This window comes from Sinocyclocheilus anshuiensis, unplaced genomic scaffold (assembly GCF_001515605.1).
Source record: "Sinocyclocheilus anshuiensis isolate Anshui unplaced genomic scaffold, SAMN03320099.WGS_v1.1 scaffold454, whole genome shotgun sequence".
NCBI classification, from domain to species: Eukaryota; Metazoa; Chordata; class Actinopteri; order Cypriniformes; family Cyprinidae; genus Sinocyclocheilus; species Sinocyclocheilus anshuiensis.
Window position 1 is genome coordinate 1,438,588 of NW_015548217.1, and position 21,403 is coordinate 1,459,990.

General features: G+C 32.0%; 1 protein-coding gene across 2 annotated transcripts in view; it reads right to left on the reverse strand.

Annotated features, from left to right (window-relative positions):
* abcc3 (ATP-binding cassette, sub-family C (CFTR/MRP), member 3) overlaps positions 1–21,403 on the reverse strand; it is a 68,110-nt gene that overhangs the window by 18,862 nt on the left and 27,845 nt on the right. For both annotated transcript variants that reach the window (XM_016440848.1, XM_016440849.1), the window contains exons 7-22: positions 21,228–21,359; positions 19,685–19,930; positions 18,119–18,296; positions 14,196–14,357; positions 12,709–12,801; positions 11,421–11,624; positions 11,034–11,180; positions 9,500–9,587; positions 9,270–9,336; positions 8,059–8,185; positions 7,813–7,989; positions 5,632–5,799; positions 5,273–5,456; positions 3,904–4,015; positions 3,195–3,348; positions 1,069–1,276 (exon numbers count right to left, since the gene is read on the reverse strand). In XM_016440848.1, coding sequence (XP_016296334.1) covers positions 1,069–1,276; positions 3,195–3,348; positions 3,904–4,015; positions 5,273–5,456; positions 5,632–5,799; positions 7,813–7,989; positions 8,059–8,185; positions 9,270–9,336; positions 9,500–9,587; positions 11,034–11,180; positions 11,421–11,624; positions 12,709–12,801; positions 14,196–14,357; positions 18,119–18,296; positions 19,685–19,930; positions 21,228–21,359 — 2,447 coding nt within the window. The remainder of the gene's footprint in view (positions 1–1,068; positions 1,277–3,194; positions 3,349–3,903; positions 4,016–5,272; positions 5,457–5,631; positions 5,800–7,812; positions 7,990–8,058; positions 8,186–9,269; positions 9,337–9,499; positions 9,588–11,033; positions 11,181–11,420; positions 11,625–12,708; positions 12,802–14,195; positions 14,358–18,118; positions 18,297–19,684; positions 19,931–21,227; positions 21,360–21,403) is intronic.

Below are 21,403 nucleotides of genomic sequence, written 5' to 3' on the forward strand. Positions count from 1 at the left end.
AAACAATGTAGTTCCTCAGAATCAGTTGTGGTTGCAATAAAGTGGTTGCCGAGCAACAGACAAACGTAAACAAAGGTGTTTGTTTGTAGAGTAATTTACAACAGCTTCGAACGTGGCTCAGCCAATCAGAATCAAGCACCGGAACTCTCCGTTTTATAAAAGTTGTCAAAACCATATTATACCACTTTATACAAAAGGGTCAGTATATAAATAACTAATTATTAAAATTATTTACGATCCCTGGTACCAAAATATTGGTCTAAATGCTGTTCATAACCCTGTATTTTGTGATTTGGTTATTTTATAGGAAAACTAAAGGTAACATCAAAATTCAGAAAATTAAAAAAAATTCGATTTAAATGTCATTTGGTGTAACCAACAGGTAAATGCCACATTTTCCTGACAGGCAAGTGTACACATTAATAGCTTTTAAAATATATTCTTTTAAAGGTAAAAGAAAATGTATTTTTCTTCTTGCAAATGTTATGAATATTACAGTAAATATTCATAAATATCACATCTTACAACCTGAACTAATCTTGCCTTTTTGTCATAAAAGTTAACTATTAATAACATTCTAATATTTATTACATTTAATTATAATGATAATAAATACATAATTGTATATATTATAATCAATATAATTACAACATAATTATTATAATTTAATATTTTACAAGATTGCTTGACCTTGACATACAGTCATAACTAGTTTTAATTTTTTTTTAATGTAAACAAACATGATGCGCCAGTTTGAATACGCAGAATGGAGAATAACAGATTTTGAGCAAGTTTTATTAAGTTTGACAGACATGGTCACTTTAACAGAAGCAAGTGAATCTTCATCATTTCTCCTTTTTCATTCCAGTGAAGCAGCATATATGGGTTTGATGAGCAAATAGCAGAACTGTTTTGATTTTTGGGTGAACTGTCCCTTTATGGTGGATGTGAATGAAATGATATGACCAGGTGTTCAGTCAGTATTTCTGTGGTTGGTTAAATAACACAATCAGACGAGACTCGTTAGATTAGCATTAGCGTGTCTATGCTCCGAGTTTCTGACCGTACCTTGTGAAATGCCCAGCGCGGCGTACACCCCCACCCTCATGGACACTTGGTCCTGCGTCCGGTTGTGCTGCGCGTCGTTCGTCCACTCGCTCAGCCAGAAGTTTGCTCCGATGGAGGCGGCGCTCTGACAGCCGTACAGGAAACAGATGAAGAGTGACAGGAACGGCCCCACGGCCTTCGCATACTCCCAGTACACCTTAAACTTCACCTGCAACACACACAACACACACACATCATGAGAAGACACTCTAGAGGGGTCAAAGCAAGTGCTTAACATTCTCAATATTAAATACAAATTTAAATAAAAAAATTCTTACAATAAATATTTTGTAAAATGGTGCTTTGGTTATTTCATAGCATTAAAAAGGGAAATAAAGACACAATTCATGAAGTTAAAAATTAAAATTGAAAGGTTGGGTACTATATATTTTTTCTTACAATAAATATTTTATACAATGAGGGAAAATTAAAATTGAAATAAAAACTATGGATGGGTACTATACATTTTATTGTCTATTATTTTGAAAGTGAATATTTTTTGTATGGGGCTCTGGTTACTTCATAGAATAAAAAAGGGAAATGAACAAAGACAAAATTTATGATATTATAAATTACAATAAAAAAAAAATCCATTAGGATCAGCACTATATATTTTAATGTTTCACTTAAATTTTTTTCTTACAATCAACATTTTATAATATGGGGCTTTGGTTATTTTAGTTTAGACAAAAGTCATGAAATAAAAAAACTAGGGCTATCTGCCCTAAATAGTATTGAAAATTACTAATATCACATAGAATTTAGGACATTGGGACACAGGCTGTGGCTCTGTTTATGAATGGGCTACTGAGTCATTGATTCACACGATTCGTTCAAAACGCGGATTCATTCAGAAACTAAACACTGCTTGCTGTATTGCTCGCAGACGATTCTGCTGTGGTTTTTTAGGTAATATTTTCGTTGGCAAAATTGAACAAAAACACAATATTGTGTTTAAAATATAGCACAATATTAACTTCTTATTTACTGAACTGTTGTATAAGATCACATGTGCACTCGTGTTCTTCGTGACAAAATCAGCACTCGTGTGATATTGCTTATCATATGAAATAAATATGAGACAAAAACTCATACAGGGGCATTTTTTGCCCCAATATCTGGAATTTTAGGGCATAACTGCGTTTATGGAGTTGTTACCCTGCATCATATTTGCAACAGTCAGCTGTATGAAATGTAAGATGACGTAGAGGTCTGGGGGCGGGGCCAGTGCACTAACTGCGTTAATCGCGTTATTTTTTCATAACTAATTAATTAAGTTAACGCGTTAAACTGACAGCCCTAAAAAAACTAAAATTGAGAAAAATCGTATTTTAAACGTATTTAAATTTGTATTTAAATTATTTTATAGCAAAACATTTTATACATTTTTTAATGTTTAATTTTTTTAAACATTTTTCTTGCAAATAATTATTTTATAATATGGGGCTTTGGTAATTTTATTGCATAAAGAAGAACAAAGACAAAAGTCATAAAATAAAAACTAAAATTGAAAAAAAAAAATCTGTCAGGGTGGGCACTATACATTTTTTTATGTTTTACTTGCAATAAATATTTTTTAATATGGGACTTTAGTTATTTAACAATTAAATTAAGAAAAACATGTTAGGATGGGTACTAGATTTTTTTTTTCTTGCAATAAATATTTTATAAATACTATAAATATAGTTATTTTATTGAAAAAAAAAAAAACATGAACACAGACAAAATTCGAAATTAAAAATAAATTTTAAAATTAGAAATTAAAACTGAAAAATGTCTGTCAAAATGGGTGCTATAAATGTCATATTTAGGTTAATTTTTTAGTTAATTTTTTAACAACTGGGATAGTTGAATGTGAGACATCTGAAGTATTTAAATCTAGCTACTTTGCTGCTCTGTTAGCTTTAGCTTTAAGATGTTTGACATAATAGTTTATCTAACATTTATAATACTTCATACTGTATGTGAAGGATAGTTATTACAAAACTTAGTGTAATGTGCCATTATAGTCAGGTAGAGTTGTGTGTTGTGTTTGTGTGGTTGTTCAACTCTCGTCCTCCACACGAGGGCGGTCTGGAGTCACGAACCCGTCCGGTCTCAGCCGTCTCAGCCTGGATGAGTTTCTCCAGCTTCGGCTCCTTCTTCTCGGTCGGAGACTCTGGGTGCTTCCTCTCGCTGCAGCGCCGCCGGCGGGACATTTTCTTTGGGTTCTCCAGATCATTAGACATGATGCTCATCTGCCTGCAACAGACAGAAGAGAGACGCACAGACTGATGGGACATCCGAACTCAAACACCCATGCATTCATATTGATGGAAATGAGATTTTCAGACGGTTATTTTGGATTTATATAAACCCCTGAAGATCATCATTGATCTCTTAGTAAAAGTCAGTTACATTCAAAGTTTTTCATTCATGTGACAACACTATTTTTTTAATTTTACACAAAGCACTATGGAAGGCAAGTGTAATTTGGTCAATGTTTTTTTGTTTAAACCAAATTTATTAATCCTGTAACATGCATGCATCTATAGGATGATGAACATTCAAATCGGAATAAACATAGCAGTTCAGTAGCATCCAAATATCTTTTGTATATTCCACTGAATGTGATATTAAGTGGTTTTTAACTGGAAATACAACATGCAAATTGCATTGTATATCATAAAGTCACGGAAAAATAAAAGCATAGTTTGCCGAGAGCCAAATTTGTCATCATGAGAAGTGCTTGTAAAAGCAGAAGTCACAAAGCCAAAGCAACTGGCAGAGCGAGAGGCATTAAAAATGCATGTGTACCTCATGAACTGTCTGCGCGCCTCGTTGACTACAGGCTCGTTATCCACCATATCTGTGTGATTACTGAGAGCATCTTCAGGAAACTCCTCCTCCTCCTCATCAACCAATGACACTGAAAAACCATCAGGAGTCAAAGTCAGAAAAACAGTGCCAGACCAAAACTAAAGCAAGTATGTATCAGAAATGTATTATGAATATGTTACAGTTGATTCATATTTAATTAATATTTGATAACATTGTAATATGTATTACAAATAAATATTTAATGATAAATTATAAATAAACAAATAAAAATGATAAACAAAATAATAACAAATAAAAATAATAAACAAAGTAATAAATAAAAATTAAATGTTTTAATAATAAACATTTCATAATATGTATTACAAATAAGTAATGTATTATGAATAAAAATACATATATTTATTTAGAAATATCTGTCAACCAACAAAACTGAAAAACCATTAAGTGTCAAAGTGAACTTCTATAAGATCAAAATGAAAGTAATAAATAATTGAAATAATTTTTTATTTCTAAATATATTAATAATATTTTAATGAATAATATGTAGAAATAAATAAATAAATATGCAACCAACCAACAAACAAATAAATAATTATTTATTAATATGTATTATAAACAAATAAATACTCTAAATAATCTAAATATATGAATAATAAATATTCCATAATATGAATTATAAATACAAAATATGTAAATATATCAATTAGAAACATTTAATGTGTATTATAAACAAATAAATACTATCTAAATATATGAATAACAAATATTTCATATGTATTACAAATGAATAAATAAATAAAATTAAATATAAATGTACAAATGATAAATACTTGATAATATATTACAACTAAATAAAAAAATCGAAATATATGAATAATAAATATTTGATAAAATGCATTACATATAATTTATATATCTACTTTTATATTATATTTAAATTCAAATATATATATATATATATATATAAATATAAAAATTCTAACTAAAATATTTTAGAAACATTTAATGTGTATTATAAACAAATAAATACTATCTAAATATATGAATAACAAATATTTCATATGTATTACAAATGAATAAATAAATAAAATTAAATATAAATGTACAAATGATAAATACTTGATAATATATTACAACTAAATAAAAAAATCGAAATATATGAATAATAAATATTTGATAAAATGCATTACATATAATTTATATATCTACTTTTATATTATATTTAAATTCAAATATATATATATATATATATATAAATATAAAAATTCTAACTAAAAAATTTTTTTTTATATAAGAACATATTTTATAATATGTATAATAAATAATGAATAATTCTCTTATGTACCGGTGACTTCATCGTCTTCGATGATATCCTCGAGAGAGTAGTTTCTGAGGAACTCTGCAAAAGCTCCATTCTGCTTGAGCAGATCCTGGTAGGAGCCCATTTCTGACACGCGTCCGTCCACCATCACCAGGATGTTGTCCACCTGCGGCAGGAAGCTGATCCCGTGGGTCACCAGTATCCGCGTCTGGAATAGGAACAGCACATCGCTTTACCCTGATCTGCTAAATCACATTACAGTCTGACTGTGACAGATGAGAGCGCATCACATACATGGGTCAATGTGAGACCACTGTGCTGAACACTGTTAGTTCACCCAAATTATTTTCAGGGAACAGGCTCGGAAATAGTCATGCACATACCTTTCCCTTGAGAGCTCCTTCAGGCCCGATGACATTGTCAAAGATGTGTTTGGCGACGTGAGCGTCGACGGCGGACAGAGGATCGTCCAGCAGATAGACGTCCGCTTCACTGTACAGCGCTCTGGCCAAACTCACTCTCTGCCGCTGACCGCCGGACAGATTGATGCCCTGCACACACACCATTAATTACATGATATGCTGATAACCACATTACATGACACTGCACATAAACAGATTTGTAAGCAATAAGGTACGAGAGGTCGTGCTGTACTGTGAATAAGTCACGACTGAAGGGCGTTGTTAGGCAGTTATTCACAATACAGTACGCCTAGAGTTATGCCTTACTGATTTTATAAAACGGTTACCACACCATAAATAATAAATGTTAAAACCAAAAATGTATGTATTGATATGATACTTTTTTGAAGTTGGTTAAATGCTTTCCTTCCACTAAAAAAATAGTTCCTGACAGCAACAGTAAATGGCAAGAGAATGTTCCGATTTAACATGACTCGTCTTATGGAGCTTAAAGGGGTCATATGATGTGATTTCAATTTTTCCTTTCTCTTTGGAGTGTTACAAGCTCTTGGTGCATAAAGAAGATCTGTAAAGTTGCAAAGACTAAAGTCTCAAATTTTTAACCTTAAACCACATTTCATTACACCAAATACACAAAATAATGTTCTTTTTAGCAACATCATATGACCCCTTTAAATAAAAACAGAGAGTAGGAACTCTTCTCATCCGTTGTGTCTTTAACATATTTAACACCAATGATATTTTCTCACACACATACATCTGCTTATCTTTCAGCGTCTGTTTTCCGTCTTTTAGTTTAAAACAATTCGTGACACAGCGCGAGTTTGCAAGCGTCATTACAGTGTAAACCGATGGACATACAGAATCATACCTGAAACAGAAAACTAATAAATATACTAATATTGCCTCCTCACTTTGGAAACTGTGGGCTTCCAGACAGACACGTGTTTCTCCCGCATGAGAAGAGTTTCTTTGAAGGGGGAAGGGCGTGGTCTCAAAATAAAAGATGAATGACGCAACATAACGCCAGCAGGGGTCACTCATACTTCGTTAAATAAATAACAGTTAATTTTGCTGAAAAATATATAACAAATGGAACAGTTTTGATGCTATATTATTGATTGTTTATGTTGCTAAGGGTCTTGCGCAGTGATACCCAGAAGCGTTGAGTGAAACGGTAATAGTCGTGCTTTATCGTGAACAAAACCAAAAACACAGTTGTTGACCAATCAGAATTGAGGACTGCAACTAACCGTTTTATAAACATATTTTTTTATATTTGTTGAGAAAAGTCCAAAGCCTAAGCGCATTGTCTTAATTGAAAAATATCAATACAAATAAAAAATAGTAATAATAAAAACACATTCAAAAGTCATACATAACAATTAAAATCAGGTTAATGCACTGCACACATCTTAACTGCAATGCTTGAATTTTTAAAATGATTATTAAATAATATTAAATTCAATAAAATGTCTTTTTATATAATTGCACACAGATACTAACCGTTACTAGAAATGCTGTATTACAGTTAGGGCTGTCAATTTGTTAGTTTTTAATATGATTAATTGCATGATATGCTTATTAATTAATCAAGTTAATTGCAAATAATCGCATGTATATGATTATATGCTGAAAAAACCCGAAGCCCAAAATCATGCTTTGTATTTGATACTTGCATTGCCTGAATTAGCTACTCAGAAAACCAATTATATGTTTATATATGTATAAACATATGTGTGTGTGTGTGTGTGTGTGTGTGTATATTTATGTGTATGTGTCAGGCACATAATTAAATGTGTTAATTTCTTTAAAAAAATATTACTAAACAATATTTAATGCTATGGAATATTATATAAAATATATTTTTATATGATTAATTCTATTAAATTAATATATTAAACTGACAGCCCTAGTTACCATACAGCACAATTTAATTAAAATATATAAATACAAAACAATTAAAGAATTTATATACGGGTCAGAGGGCATGATTAAATGTGTTTTTTTATTTTTTATTATTACTAAATAATATTAAACATTATAAAATGTATTTTAATATAATTAACTGTATTAAATGAACATGTTAAACTGACAGCCCAGCTTATTCAAAAGTCATGCACAGCCACTGAGATCCAGCACCTTCTCTCCGATCTCAGTCTGGTCTCCTCCAGGAAGCACTTCCAGGTCAGGGGTCAGAGCGCAGGCCTCCAGCACGCAGCGGTACCTCTGCTCCACGTACGGTCTGCCGAACAAGATGTTGTCTCTGAGCGTGGCATTCTGGATCCAGGCCTGCTGCGGTACGTAAGCCACGGATCCCTACAGGAGGAGACGAGCGTCAAACACAGCATTCCCCTGATAAAGACTGATCTGGAGCCGAATACACACCCGTATGGAGATCTGACCCTCCTGCTTCTCCATCTCTCCCAGCAGGGCGGACACGAGCGACGTCTTCCCACAACCCACGTGACCCACGACCGCCAGCAGAGAGCCCTGCGGCACCATCACATTAATGCTGCCGAAACAACACACGGGTTACTCAGCACTGCTATTAATCAATCACTTCCCCTTTAAGGGAAGCACAATCATGAGGCAGCTTTAAATCTTGTCTTAAAACATCTTACTTAAGGATAGCTTTTACTTGACTACTGGCTATTTATTTATTTATTTTACATTTTATTATTTGTATTTTTGGTTTTATATTTTATCTTATTTATTTTGTTTCATTTTTTATTTTGTCTTTTATTTAATTACATTTTTTATATTTATTGTATTCTATTTGATTTAGTTTATTTTGTTGTTTTTTTGTATTATTTTCTTATTTTATATTTTATTTTACTCATTTTGTTACATTTTTTGGCTTGTTTTATTTTATTTTATTTAGTTCGTTTTTATCATCTATTTTATTTTATTTTTTAAATGTATTTCATCTATTTTATTTTGCTTATTTTCTTATTTTTGTTTTATTTTCTTATTTTATATTTTAATATTTGTTTTTATGTTATGTTTTATTTTATTTAATGTTGTTGTTTTATTTTTTATTTTATTTTGTTTTTATATGTGTTTTATTTATTTTTGTTATATTTTTTGTCTTATTTTATAGTTTAATTTATGCTTCTGTCCTCACATCTTGTGTTGTCTTGTTTCTTGTGTTTTGCATTTGTTGTAAAGCACTTTGAGAAAGCAACTTTTAAAGGCACCATTTAAAATAAAGCTGTTCTTTTTGCTCTATTTTTTATTTGACACACAACAATGTGTCTCTCAATAACTGTGCAAACGCACATATCCTTGTGAAAAGATGCATGCAAATGTTTTCACAGAAATGTTGATACATCAATACGTTTCAAATTTAGAAACCACACGTATGTGAAAATCACTTAGAAACATGAAAAGTGTCAAGCTAAAATACCTCTTATATTGATACTGAATAAGTGATCCGAAAATAAGTCTTATGTATTTCAGAGGACTATAAATGATGTTCTGCATGCATCTAAAACAGATTCAGCATAGAAATGCAGTAAAGGCCTCTATGACCTAGTGGTTGTTTTGTTTAAATTACACTTGGCTTCACCCTTCAGCCAGTGTTTTGTGAGTCTTACTTGTCAAGAGTGGCTTGGTCTTGTTTGGCCCATGAGAACGTCCCGTTTATGACGCTCACGGCATATTCTGACGAGAGAGAAAGTCGTGACTCATTTTGGAGGAAAGGAAACTTGCAGACAGCAGAGATTTCACAATGACTCAGCATGACTCAGCACTCGAGAGCAGAAACTGGAGTCGAGTTTGATTGTTTCAGCATGACGGGTTTTCTTCAAGAGCTCAGCTCCGTTACCTGAAGCGTTATTTCTTCTGTCCACGCTCTCGGGATCGAGCTCGTCGTGACTCAGGAAATCCTGGATGCGTTTCAGAGACACGCTGGCCTGACGAACGATCACACACAGAAACAATCAGACTGCTTATTCTGTAGAAGCACAAAACACGATGAAGCTGATCTCACTCCAGGAATATTACGCTATTATCTGAAACATAGACTAACCCTCTAAAGTAGGTCACTTCTGAATATGAACTGAGCCCAATCAGTTTATTCAAACCGAGGAAAAATTATTTCCTGCTGTAGTTCTATATGACAGATGCTGACAGAAAAGCAGAATTTTTATTATATTTTGTATGTATATATCATTTTTTTTCTCAAAGTGAACATTATTTAATTATTTTCAGTACTTCTGATCAATTTATAGATATTTTGAATTTAATTTATAATCATTTATTTATTTTCTGCTTGTCTGCCAGAATATATATATATATATAGTTTTAAATAAAAGTATATATACAGGTGTATCTAAAAAAATGTGAATATCGTGAAAAAGTTAATTTGTTTTGTAACTTATTTCAAAAAGTGAAACTTTCATATATTCTAGATTCATTACATGTAAAGTAAAACACTTCAAAAGTTGTTTTGTTTTAATTTTTATGATTAGAGCTTACAGCTCAAAAATCCAGTATCAAATTTTTCGAATTTTTCAGTATTTCTATTTTTTTGAGATGCACCTGTATGTATATGTATATGGGTCAAAGACGTTAAGATGTCCACATCAAAAGAAATTTACAAAAGTGATTATATGTCCATAGAAAGCACATTAAATGTTAGTAAAGTGTCTACTTTTAAGGTTTCACATAAGTTTTTGGAGAATAAAATGTCGAAATTTGGTTGAAATAATGTTATATTGTCATTCAGTGTAACACGATATTTATGTAAAAATTCAAACATGCTTATTTTGACCTGTACATATCAAAATATATAAAAGAATAAGAGAGCATATTACATTTTGTGTTTTAAATGAGTAAAAAATTCTTACTGACAAATGGGCAAAACCTAGGATAGTGGCTGATATTTATTCTTTGCTCGGAAAAACAAAAACAAAATTGCAATTACTTTTTAACTTTTTAATTTTGGGGGGAAAAACAACAACAATTTAAAGCCGTATTACACTTATTGTTTTTATGCTTAAACCCTTTTTCGTCTTTGACCCATATGTATATGTGTATATATATATATATATATATATATATATATATATTCTTATATTTAACATCTTTAATCGTTTTGACAACTTATGACATATATTTATTGTATTGTTATTATATTAATCTAATGTAACTTTGTAATTTAATTTCATTGAATTCTATCTCTCTCTCTCTCTGTGACAGATGCTGGCATAAAATATTTTTGCCTTACTTTGGTAGTCACATAGGCTATATGTATATGTCAATTAATTTTACACCGTAATCAATAGCGTCTGTGATGTATCTCTAAAGCTGGATTTTCCCTGTAATATTTGTGTAATATTAAGGAAGCGGAGGCTCACTTGTACGATGCTGCTGATGACCTGTGGAAGCATGTTCAGCGGGAACCTCAAGATGTTGAACAGAGACAAAGACACAAAGGCCTTCTCTGCATCCAAGACATTTTTCTCGTCCACAGTCACGTACACCGCAAACGTGGTCAGAGCCACCTGAAGCACATCACAGCACAATCATGACAGGTTTCCACTTCAATCAGTGCTAAAAAACTCAAGGGCCGTGTTTGGTGTGCACAAACTAGACTTATTAATCACATCGGCTAATGCACTTTTGAAACATGAGCCGGCAACTCGACACCTAGATAGGGATCTACCGCATCATTAGGCATATCAAAGATAAGCACTTTGCATTTCCATCAGACACAAGAAACCGCACAGAAAGCGGTAAGGTACCATGAAGGGCGCGCTGGTCCAGGCCATGGTGGAGAGAGCGCTGAGATACGCCGTCTTACGCAGCACAGTCAGCTCCTTCTGCCGGATCTGCAGGATCTTCTCCTTGAAGGAGACTTCCCAGGCGTAGAGCTTCAGCACCTTTATACCGTTGAGAATCTCGTTCATCAGCTTGATGCGGTCGTCCTTATGCTTCATCTGCTCCACCTGTGCCGACCAATGCAAGCAGCTTTGCTCATATTTTAAATTACGTTTTATTTTTATATTCAGTTAAAGTTTTAGTCTTTTTGTTGTGCACTTCTGTCATTTGTATTAGTTTTGGGTTTTATAAATGTTTCATATGAAATTGCATTCATTTTCATTTTAGTTTTAGTTAAGTGCATCAAATGAAACTGAATAAAAATGAGAAATGTTACCTTGCATATAATTTAAATTTGAAAATAATGTTGCCTCACTAAAGCTGCCAAAACATCTTTATTATATATGGTGGTCTCATACAAATTTAATTTAATTTAATTTAAAATTTGAATTTAATTTTATTTAATATTTAATTTCATTTTCTGCCAAAATCAACATCCTGTGTGATGGAGCTCTAATTTTTTTTTAACTTGGAATATTTTTTATTAGTTTTCTTTTTAATATATTTTTTAATACATTTTTAATATAAATGTTCATTTTAGTTTCAGTTAAGTACATCCTATAGATAATAACAGATAAAAATGAGATTAAATAAAAATGACAAATGATGCCTTGGCAACTAGATAGAATAAAATAAGTGTTTTATATATTTTATTTTATTTTATTTCAAGTAACGCAAATGTTTTTTTTTAATGGTTTTAGTTAACAATAATAATCATGACCATAACTGTGTTCAGCTTACTAAAGTAACCAAAATATTAGTGTTCAAACACTGAAATGTATTAATATAAAAATAAACCGCCAACAATATGCTGCGCTATTAAGACAGCATTGGCTAATTGACCATTCTTATCAAGTTTTGATGTTATTTTATTTCAGTATAAAAAACACAAACATGTTTTTTTTTATACTTTTAATGAACTATAATAAGCCTGGTGTGGCGTACAGACAGAAATGACTTCACACATGGTGTTTTGTTTCCAGTTTAATTTGCGATCTGTCTCTTTAAGAGGAAACGACGGCTTGCTAGAAACTTCACCTAAATGTGAAAGTCTGATAAGCATAAGCTGTGAAAACCTCAGAGCAGACGCAAACATTGATAAGCATGATAACTCAATGCTAATGAAGAGAAGAGAAGAGAAGAGAGCCAAACCTGGTAAGTTCTGGTCTTCATGGCGATGAAAGCGTTGAATGGGATCAGCAGAACCATCACGGCCACACCGGCCAGAACCGATGGACCCAGATTCTGAACACAAGACAGAAAACTCTCAGAACGAAGAGCTCACACTTCTGCGTTTCTGTCAGACGTCTCTTCAGTCCCCAGATTTTATCCTGGACATCAAGTAGTGACCCAACACAATGACTATCATATTTGCTTCTATTTTAAATTTGATTTATTTTTGAATTAATTAATTTTCACTTTCATTTTAGCTAAAGATTTTGTAATTTTATTGAGTTTTTGTCATTAATTAATTAATTAATTAATTAATTTCCATTAAGTCATTAAAATGTATTAAAAATTATAATTGTTTATGGTTTTAGATTAGGCTCAGTTAAAGATCATTTAATTTTTGATTATTTTATTTTTATCTTAATTTCAGCTCAGTTTTAGTAATTTGTTGTGTTTTGGTCAGTTTCATTCGGTTTTTAAATGTCTACATTTTTAAATTAATTAAATGTAATTTTTTAATGTACTAATAAATTAAATTGTATTAAGAATGTTTAAATTATTTATAATTATTAATATTAACAATTGATTTATTTATGAATTTTTCTTTAGTTTTAGTTATTTTAGTACTTCAATTTAAACTAAAAGAAAATGAGAAATGTTGCCTTTGCATTGGCTACTAAATGAAATAAGTGAAATATACTTTATTTCAATTCATGTTTATTTTATTACAAGTAAAAACAATGTTTTTATTCATTTTTTATCATTTTATTTTCACTTTCATTTTAGCTAAAATTATAGTAATTTAGTTGTTTTTGTCATTTTCATTAGTTTTTATTTTATTTGAACGTCTCTATACTTTTATTAATTTATTTATTAATTTAAAAATGATTAACTTATTAATAATTATTATTATTAACAATTATTTTATTTATGATTTTTTTTGTTTTGTTTGAGTTATTCTAGTACTTCAAGTTAAAAAAATTTAAACATTTTGCAGTTTCAGTATTTTATTTCAATTAATTAATTTTATTTCAAACAGCAAAGATGTTTTTTTTTATGGTTTTAGATTAGGTTTCATTAATGATAATAACCCTGATCAACAATATTATTAACAAGAAAATTGACCATTTTAAACTAAATGTCTTGAATTTCGATGGTTCTCGGAAATCAATAACTCAACACAAACCATTCTTTTACTTTTCTTTACAGTTTTGTTCATGGTTTTTAAGACATGTTATCTTACATACATACCTTAATGTAAAAAAAAAAAAATCTCTTTTAAAAGCCGTCAAGCCTATTTATTTCACTAATAACTATGCATGATTGTATGGCAAAAAGCATTTAAGATTTGCATTCACCATCTCTTTTAAGAACAAAACCTGCCACACATTCTGTATGAATATGATTATCGTTTGAACAACAGAAGGTAGAGGAAGCGTGTAAATGTATTGAAATGTGTAGCGCTGTACCTGCCAGAGGAAGAAGAGCGCCAGGATGATCTGCAGCGGCGCTGACCACAGCATGTTCAGGAAAGTGGTGAGATCCATGAAGCGCTGGGCATCCACAGACATCAGGTTCACCACCTCACCCACCGTCGACGAGCGCTTGGCCTCGTTCGTGATCGCTAGAGCCTGCAGAGACACCACAGACTGTCAGAAGCTGCACAGTATGCATTCAGCTGCTGAAAAAGTCATAAATAATAATAAATAACGTAGTGCTGTCAAACGATTAATCGTGATTAATCGCAATTAATCGCATCCGAAATAAAAGTTTTTGTTTACATAATATATGTGTGTATACTGTGTTTATTTATTATGTATATATAAATACAAACACATGCATGTATATATTTAAGAAAAATATTTTATGTTTATATATTAAATATATTTATATATAATATAAAACATAATAATATGAATATATAAATGTATAAACATGTAAATATTTTCAAAATATATACTGTATGTGTGTGTGTGTGTGTGTGTTTATATATATACATAATAAATATACATAGTACACATACATATATAATGTAAACAAAAACTGTTATTTTGGATGCGATTAATCGCGATTAATTATAAATAACAAATATGTAATGCTTCCACGAATCAGCATAAACTCTCATAATTCTCATAATACAAAACAACTAATAATTCAATTTTAACTTTGATTTCAGATTGATTTTATCAAGCTTTTTTTATGATAATTCAACCAAAAAAGGTTAGCGATTAATAATAGTAATAAAGCTGTAATAAAATGCCACACAACAACAAAGTCATCATTAATTCAATTTCAAGCTGCTAAAAATGTTCAGTAATAAATAATAATAAATAATATCTCTGTAGTAGTCAAACAGGTTTCCACAAACCAGCACAGATTGCAATTTTTTTTAAATCAGTGTCACAATCCAAAAAACAACTAATAATTTCGTTTCTGCTTCAATTTCAACTACATTTTTCATGAGAAATTGGTTGAAAAAGTAATAAATATTAATATCTCTGTAGCTGTCAAACATGTTTCCACAAACAAACATATACGGTAAAAACTTTCTTTTCACTGGCATAATTCAATTACAACTAATAATTTCATTTCTACTTCACTTTCAACTCTATTTTCTGAACCTGTAATTTAAAGTAGTTCAGTAATAAATGATAATAAATAATATCTCAACAGTTGTCAAACAGGTTTCCATAAACCAGCACAGATTCTAAAAATATTTATTTTTCATTGTCACAATCCAATAACTTCTAATCATTTCATTTCTACTTTGCAACTTGATTTTCTGCCAAAGTAATTTAAAGTGGATAAAAAATAATAAATAATGTCTGTTGTTGTCAAACAAGTTTCCACAAACCAGCATAAACTGTAAAAATATTTATTTTCATTGCCATAATGCAAAAACAACTACTAATTTAATTTCTACTTCGATTTCAACTAGATTTTGTCATCAGCAAATCAATTTAAAGTTTATAGTAATAAATAATAATAATATCTCTGTAGTAGTTAAACAGGTTTCAACAAACCAAAACAGTGTAAAAATAGTTATTTTTATTGTCATAATGCAAAAACAAAGCCATTATTCAATTAGCATAATTTAATTTAACATGATTAAAAATTCTGTAATAAATAATAATAAATACATAAAATGTAACTTTGACACCACTATTTAGGATTTAAATTTGAAAAAATCATCAAAAATGAGCAAATAACCCTGTTTTACATTTTCGTGGACTGTTTTTTACAGTGTAACAGGCTAATTTTTTTAATGTTTCTGACTTTCGTTGCAGCTTATCTTCCACAGAAGGTCTAAACCAACAGAGCAATAAAAACCTAAAAAAGTTTCTACTAAAAAAAGACGTGAACAAATGTTTGCACTAGGGCTGTGCGATATTGAAAAGAAATGCGATACGCGATACCTTGTTAAAAAATGCGATATTCGATATGCGATACGATATTGCTTAAAGTGTGAAAAATCTAAAATCTATTTGACCTTTTGCAACGTTTTGATTTAAGTAGCCTATTATTAAAATGATTCAAATATCGCACGCTGTTGCGATATGCATATCGCGATATTTACATTTGCGATATTTCGATATTTTCGATATATCGTGCAGCCCTAGTTTGCACTATGTTTTGGACTTGATTTCTTTGATGTGATATGGAATGCCGTCTACATCTCACACATACATGCTACATGAACATGCTAGCCCTTCAGTACCACAGTATATATCAAAGTAGTTATTGCATTGAACTGTTGATGCATTTCAATGGTTTTTCTAATGCAATATCCAGTGATGAAGCAGAATTTCAGGAATATTTCACACCCACGAGTTCAGCAGCTTTAAATTATTAAGCAGATCTGGGTAAAAGTGCACGTGTGTGAACACCCGTCACACCTACACCACACCCAACACAACTCAAATCTTTATTCTATTCTATTCTTTTACTCGTGTGGAGTAGAGTAGTAGAGCAGAGACCAGACGGCAAAATCACACAAAAGCTGGAGTTAATTTAAATCACCGTCTGTCATCGTGACCCTAAACGCAATGTCATGCTGGGATTAACATTAAAACGCAGCTTTAGAAGTTAATATATTGTTTCATTTATTCTGCACATCTTATTTTGTATTGCATTTTTTAAATACCTGTTAAAACTGTGAGTGCAAATAAAAAAACAAACGATGCTTTCTAACTGTACGGTCACGCAGAATAAGCATGCTTTCCAGCGTTATGTGTATTTAATGTGAAGTAATTCAGCTTTTATCTCACAACATGCACCAGAAGGTTTAATGCTTATATTGTAAATTTAACTCTGACAGTCACAGCAATATAGTCATAACAGGAATAACACATTCAAGTGCAAGTATCTGTTGATATAAGCTCAAGTATCAGTGTTTAGAGTTTTCCTTGAGGCTCAACGCACTCTCTCTGACATGTACCATATGAACCCAACTACATTTATAATAATAAATGGTCAAACCTGTAATACTAGAGCACGGAAAGTTCATTTGAGTTTGGAAAGGTATAGTTTGTAGTATAATCAATGAACTGTTAAAACCCTACTGTATAACTTGCATTTTGTCATCATTTACTCATGTGGTTCCTATCTGGAAGATAATTTCCGCCAATGAATAAACAATAAAAAAGGCTAACTGTGACTTTTTAATCTTAGGATTCTGACTTTCTTTCTTGCAATTCCAAGTTTGTATCTGGCAATTGTTTTGTTTCCGCCACAAAATTAAAAATAAAACTGGTAACTGCAACTTTTATCTCAAAATTCTGACTTTTTGTCATGCAGTTCTGTGTTTATAAATATCTCTGAATTGCAAGATAAAAGTTTGAATTGTGAGATAATGTAAATTTCAATTACTTTTTTTTTCCCATGGCAGAAAAAAAATGTCCACAGGTTCCAGGCCTGTATGAAATATTTGTATGTACTATAACATTTTGAAATAATTATATAGTTCTAATTATTTACTCCTATAAAGTGCTTACAAATATATGGTTCACCAAAAATGTTGTTATCATTTACTCATTAAATATTGCATTACTTGTATGTATTATGCATTTATTTCTTCTGTGTAACACAAAAGAAGGTGTTTTGAAGAATGAGGAGTCCATTCACATCCAAAAAAAAATATATCTATATATAAGATATCTATATTTAATATAAAATATTCAATTATCTTCTTCAATGGTCCACAAAAGAGAGAGTAAATGACAGCAGAATTTCAATTTTTGAGTCAACAATCCCTTGAACCCACACCACTTTTGGTCAGTCGCCTCACTGGAAAGACTCTTCTGGTCGGCCACCACTAACCAGCATGAACCGGTCCTGTCAGAACATAGATTTGTGCTGGTCTGAGTGAGTCTGTATTCTGTCTAGTGTGTACCTTCCTGTAAATGGCTCCGATGATTCCCGAGCGCAGCCTCATGCCTGTGACAAAGCAGTACTGAAAGTGCTGATGTAAGATGAGGGTCTGTAAGAGGGAAGTGCCGAACATCAGGAACGCCAGCGAGTAACCCCACCACAGCGGGGCATTGGTCTGTTTGGTGAAGTCGATCAACAACCTGACAATGAAGGAGAATCACGTTAAAAAAACACACCTCTCTGCATCGTGGTTTCCATGTATTATCAACTGTAGACACTAGCAGGCAAAAGTTTGGGATTGGAAGGTTTTTTGAAAGACGTCTCGTCTGTTCACCAAGTCTGCATTTATTTGACCGAAAATATAGTAAAAAATGTGAAATATTATTACAATTGAAAATAACTGTTTTCTATGTGAATATATGTTAAAATGTAATTTATTGCTATGATCAAAGCTGAATTTCCAGCATCATTACTCCAGTCTTCAGTGTCACATGATCCTTCAGAAATCATTCTAATATGCTGCTCAAGAAACATTTCTGATTAGTATCAGTGTTGAAAACAGTTGTGCTGCTTCATATTTTTTGTGGAAACTGTGATACATTTTATTTTTCAGGATTCTTTGATGAACAGAAAGTTCAAAAGAGCAGCATTTATTTGAAATAGAAATCTTTTGTAACATTAGAAATGTCATTACTGTCACTTTTAATCAGTTTAATGCAGAAAAAAAATCCTTTTATATCTTACTGGTGACACTGAAGACTGGAGTAATGATGCTGAAAATTCAGCTTTGATCATAGCAATAAATTACATTTTAACATATATTCACATAGAAAACAGCTATTTTAAATTGTGACAATATTTCACTGTGTTGTACTGTATTTTTGATCCAATAAATGCTTAATTATTTCAAACCTTTGACTAGAAGTGCCTGATTCAAAATAGTAAAAAGGACTGTAAAGAAACATATTTGCATTCTGTTTGCATTGCAAAACACAGGCAGAGAGTGTGAAAGGCATATGTGAAGAAAGCAAAACAACATGCAAACGATTCTGCAGGCTTCTATGGAAAACAGCATTACATTTACATTTACATTTAGTCATTTTGCAGACGCTTTTATCCAAAGCGACTTACAATTTGGGCTATAACAGCAATATAAAAGATCATTTTTACACCACCTTCCAGCTAATCAGCATTCTTCGTGTTTGCTCTTCCTGTTATAAGCAAACGAAATAAATCCATGCGTGTAATAAAACCCAGGTCTAGGTAAATGTTAAAGGAACAGAGCAGCTATTGTGTCGCTCATTATCAGACAAACAATTACAGCTGTTCATACGGACTGACTAAATCAATCCCTTTAATATATTAATTATGAATCATAACATCAGCAGCTACCATGAATGAAAACAGAAGCTCATCACAACCCTGTGAACATCTCCTGTAAATAACCAGTGCAATAGAGCGAGTAAACGTCACTTACTGGCAGCTTTATCGTGATGCGTGCGATATCACTACCTTCCCTATCCTAAAATCATAACTAATTATGACTATAGTTCCGCTCTGGCTGGGAATGATGCCGCGGCGGCTTCACCTGAGCAGCTGAGGGTTCACGAAGGTAATGAGATCCTGCAGCAGTTTGAAAGCGGAGCCGATCAGGAAGTAGGGCCCGAAGGCCCTGAGAAGGGCCCGCAGGAACGAAGGCTGCCGCACCTCCTTCCACTTGGACAGCAGGACCTCCTCCTCCTCCTCCTCCTCCTCCGGACTGACGCTCATATGGTTGGGTTCAGCGCCCGGGCCTGCCTTCCTAAACGTGGCCTGTTCCTTCACGCTCGGCTCACTGCACAGAAAAACAAGAACGGCTGATCAGCTGAAATGACTCTTTCAGCAGCCGCATCAAGGTCACGGGTTTGAGTCCCAGTGAATGCATGAATTGAACAAATGTACAGCTGAGTAGGTAGCTTCAGATAGAAGCGTCTGTCATATGCATGAATGTACTGTAAGTGCATTAGTTATGGGAAATCAAAACACTTCTGTGCTCAAGAGCAAAGCTGAACCTGGACTCACGTGTCATTCTGCTCTAGCGGCACCAAAAACACCTGCAAAAATAACTATTTTTCACGCCGTTTCAAAACGTTGCTTGTGTTCGCTTGTGCAAAATACCCTACCCTTATATTAATATATTACACAAGCTACCAATAATGAAAACAGAAGCTCATCGTGACCCTGTGAACGTTTAAAAATTAAATTACACAACACAGAATTTCTGAGAGAGAGAAAAAACGAATAGGGCACTATTATTGTTGTAAAAAAAAAAAAAAGTATTACATTAAGTTGTTTTGATGAATTCTGTGCTGTCAATCGATTAAAAAATTAACTAATCACACATTTTTGTGTAATTAATCACGATTAATTGCATATTAATATAGTTATATTGTCACTTCACATCGAATTTCCAAATTAATATAGGAACAACAAAGAAGGTATATGTTAAATATGTGTTTAATGGCATCTTTTTACTAAGTAGCCTATTATTAATTAAAGCATCAATAATAGCAATACTGCTACTGATGTCTCTATTAAATGCATTTCCCCTCAATTTTAGCCATTAATTATAGAAATTCAACATTACAGTATAACTGATAGCCATTATTTTCAACATTCAATAGGCTTTGAAAAATATAACAACTTTTAATTTAAGTGAACTTAATACAATCTTCACATAAACTACACATTTAAATTATATTTCAAATATTTAAATTATATTTTTAAACGATACATTTTCTTTTGTTCTTTGATTTCCATCAATGACAGACTGCAGCAGGTTTCCTTTTAAAAGCAGCGCTGTCTCTTTAAAACTCAATGCACATAACATGGATCTGACAGATATCCTTTATGGTCATTTAAGACTTTTTAGCTCATTTAAAAGCATGCTTACGAGGTCACTCGCCAAAAATGGGCACATTAATCGCACAATTGAAACTGAAAAATTAACATGGGGAAAAAAAAATGGAATTTGGAGCTTAGTGTTACTTACTGTAAACAAGAAATGGCATTCACAACCTTTTTAATTGACCCAATGTGACAGTGATTGTGAAAAAAAAATGAAAATCTTAATTTTCTGTTTGAATTTATACCTCTGTGCTTTGGATTTCTCCACCTCCCATTCATTGAGCAGATTGGGAACCACCAGCTCTGAACTGTCTTGCTTGTTCAGCAACCAGAGATCTTTATTCTCCAGTGGGGATTTATAGCCTTTGATCGCCATGCTGTAAAACACAAACAAAAATCTGTCTTAGAAACACTCTAAGAA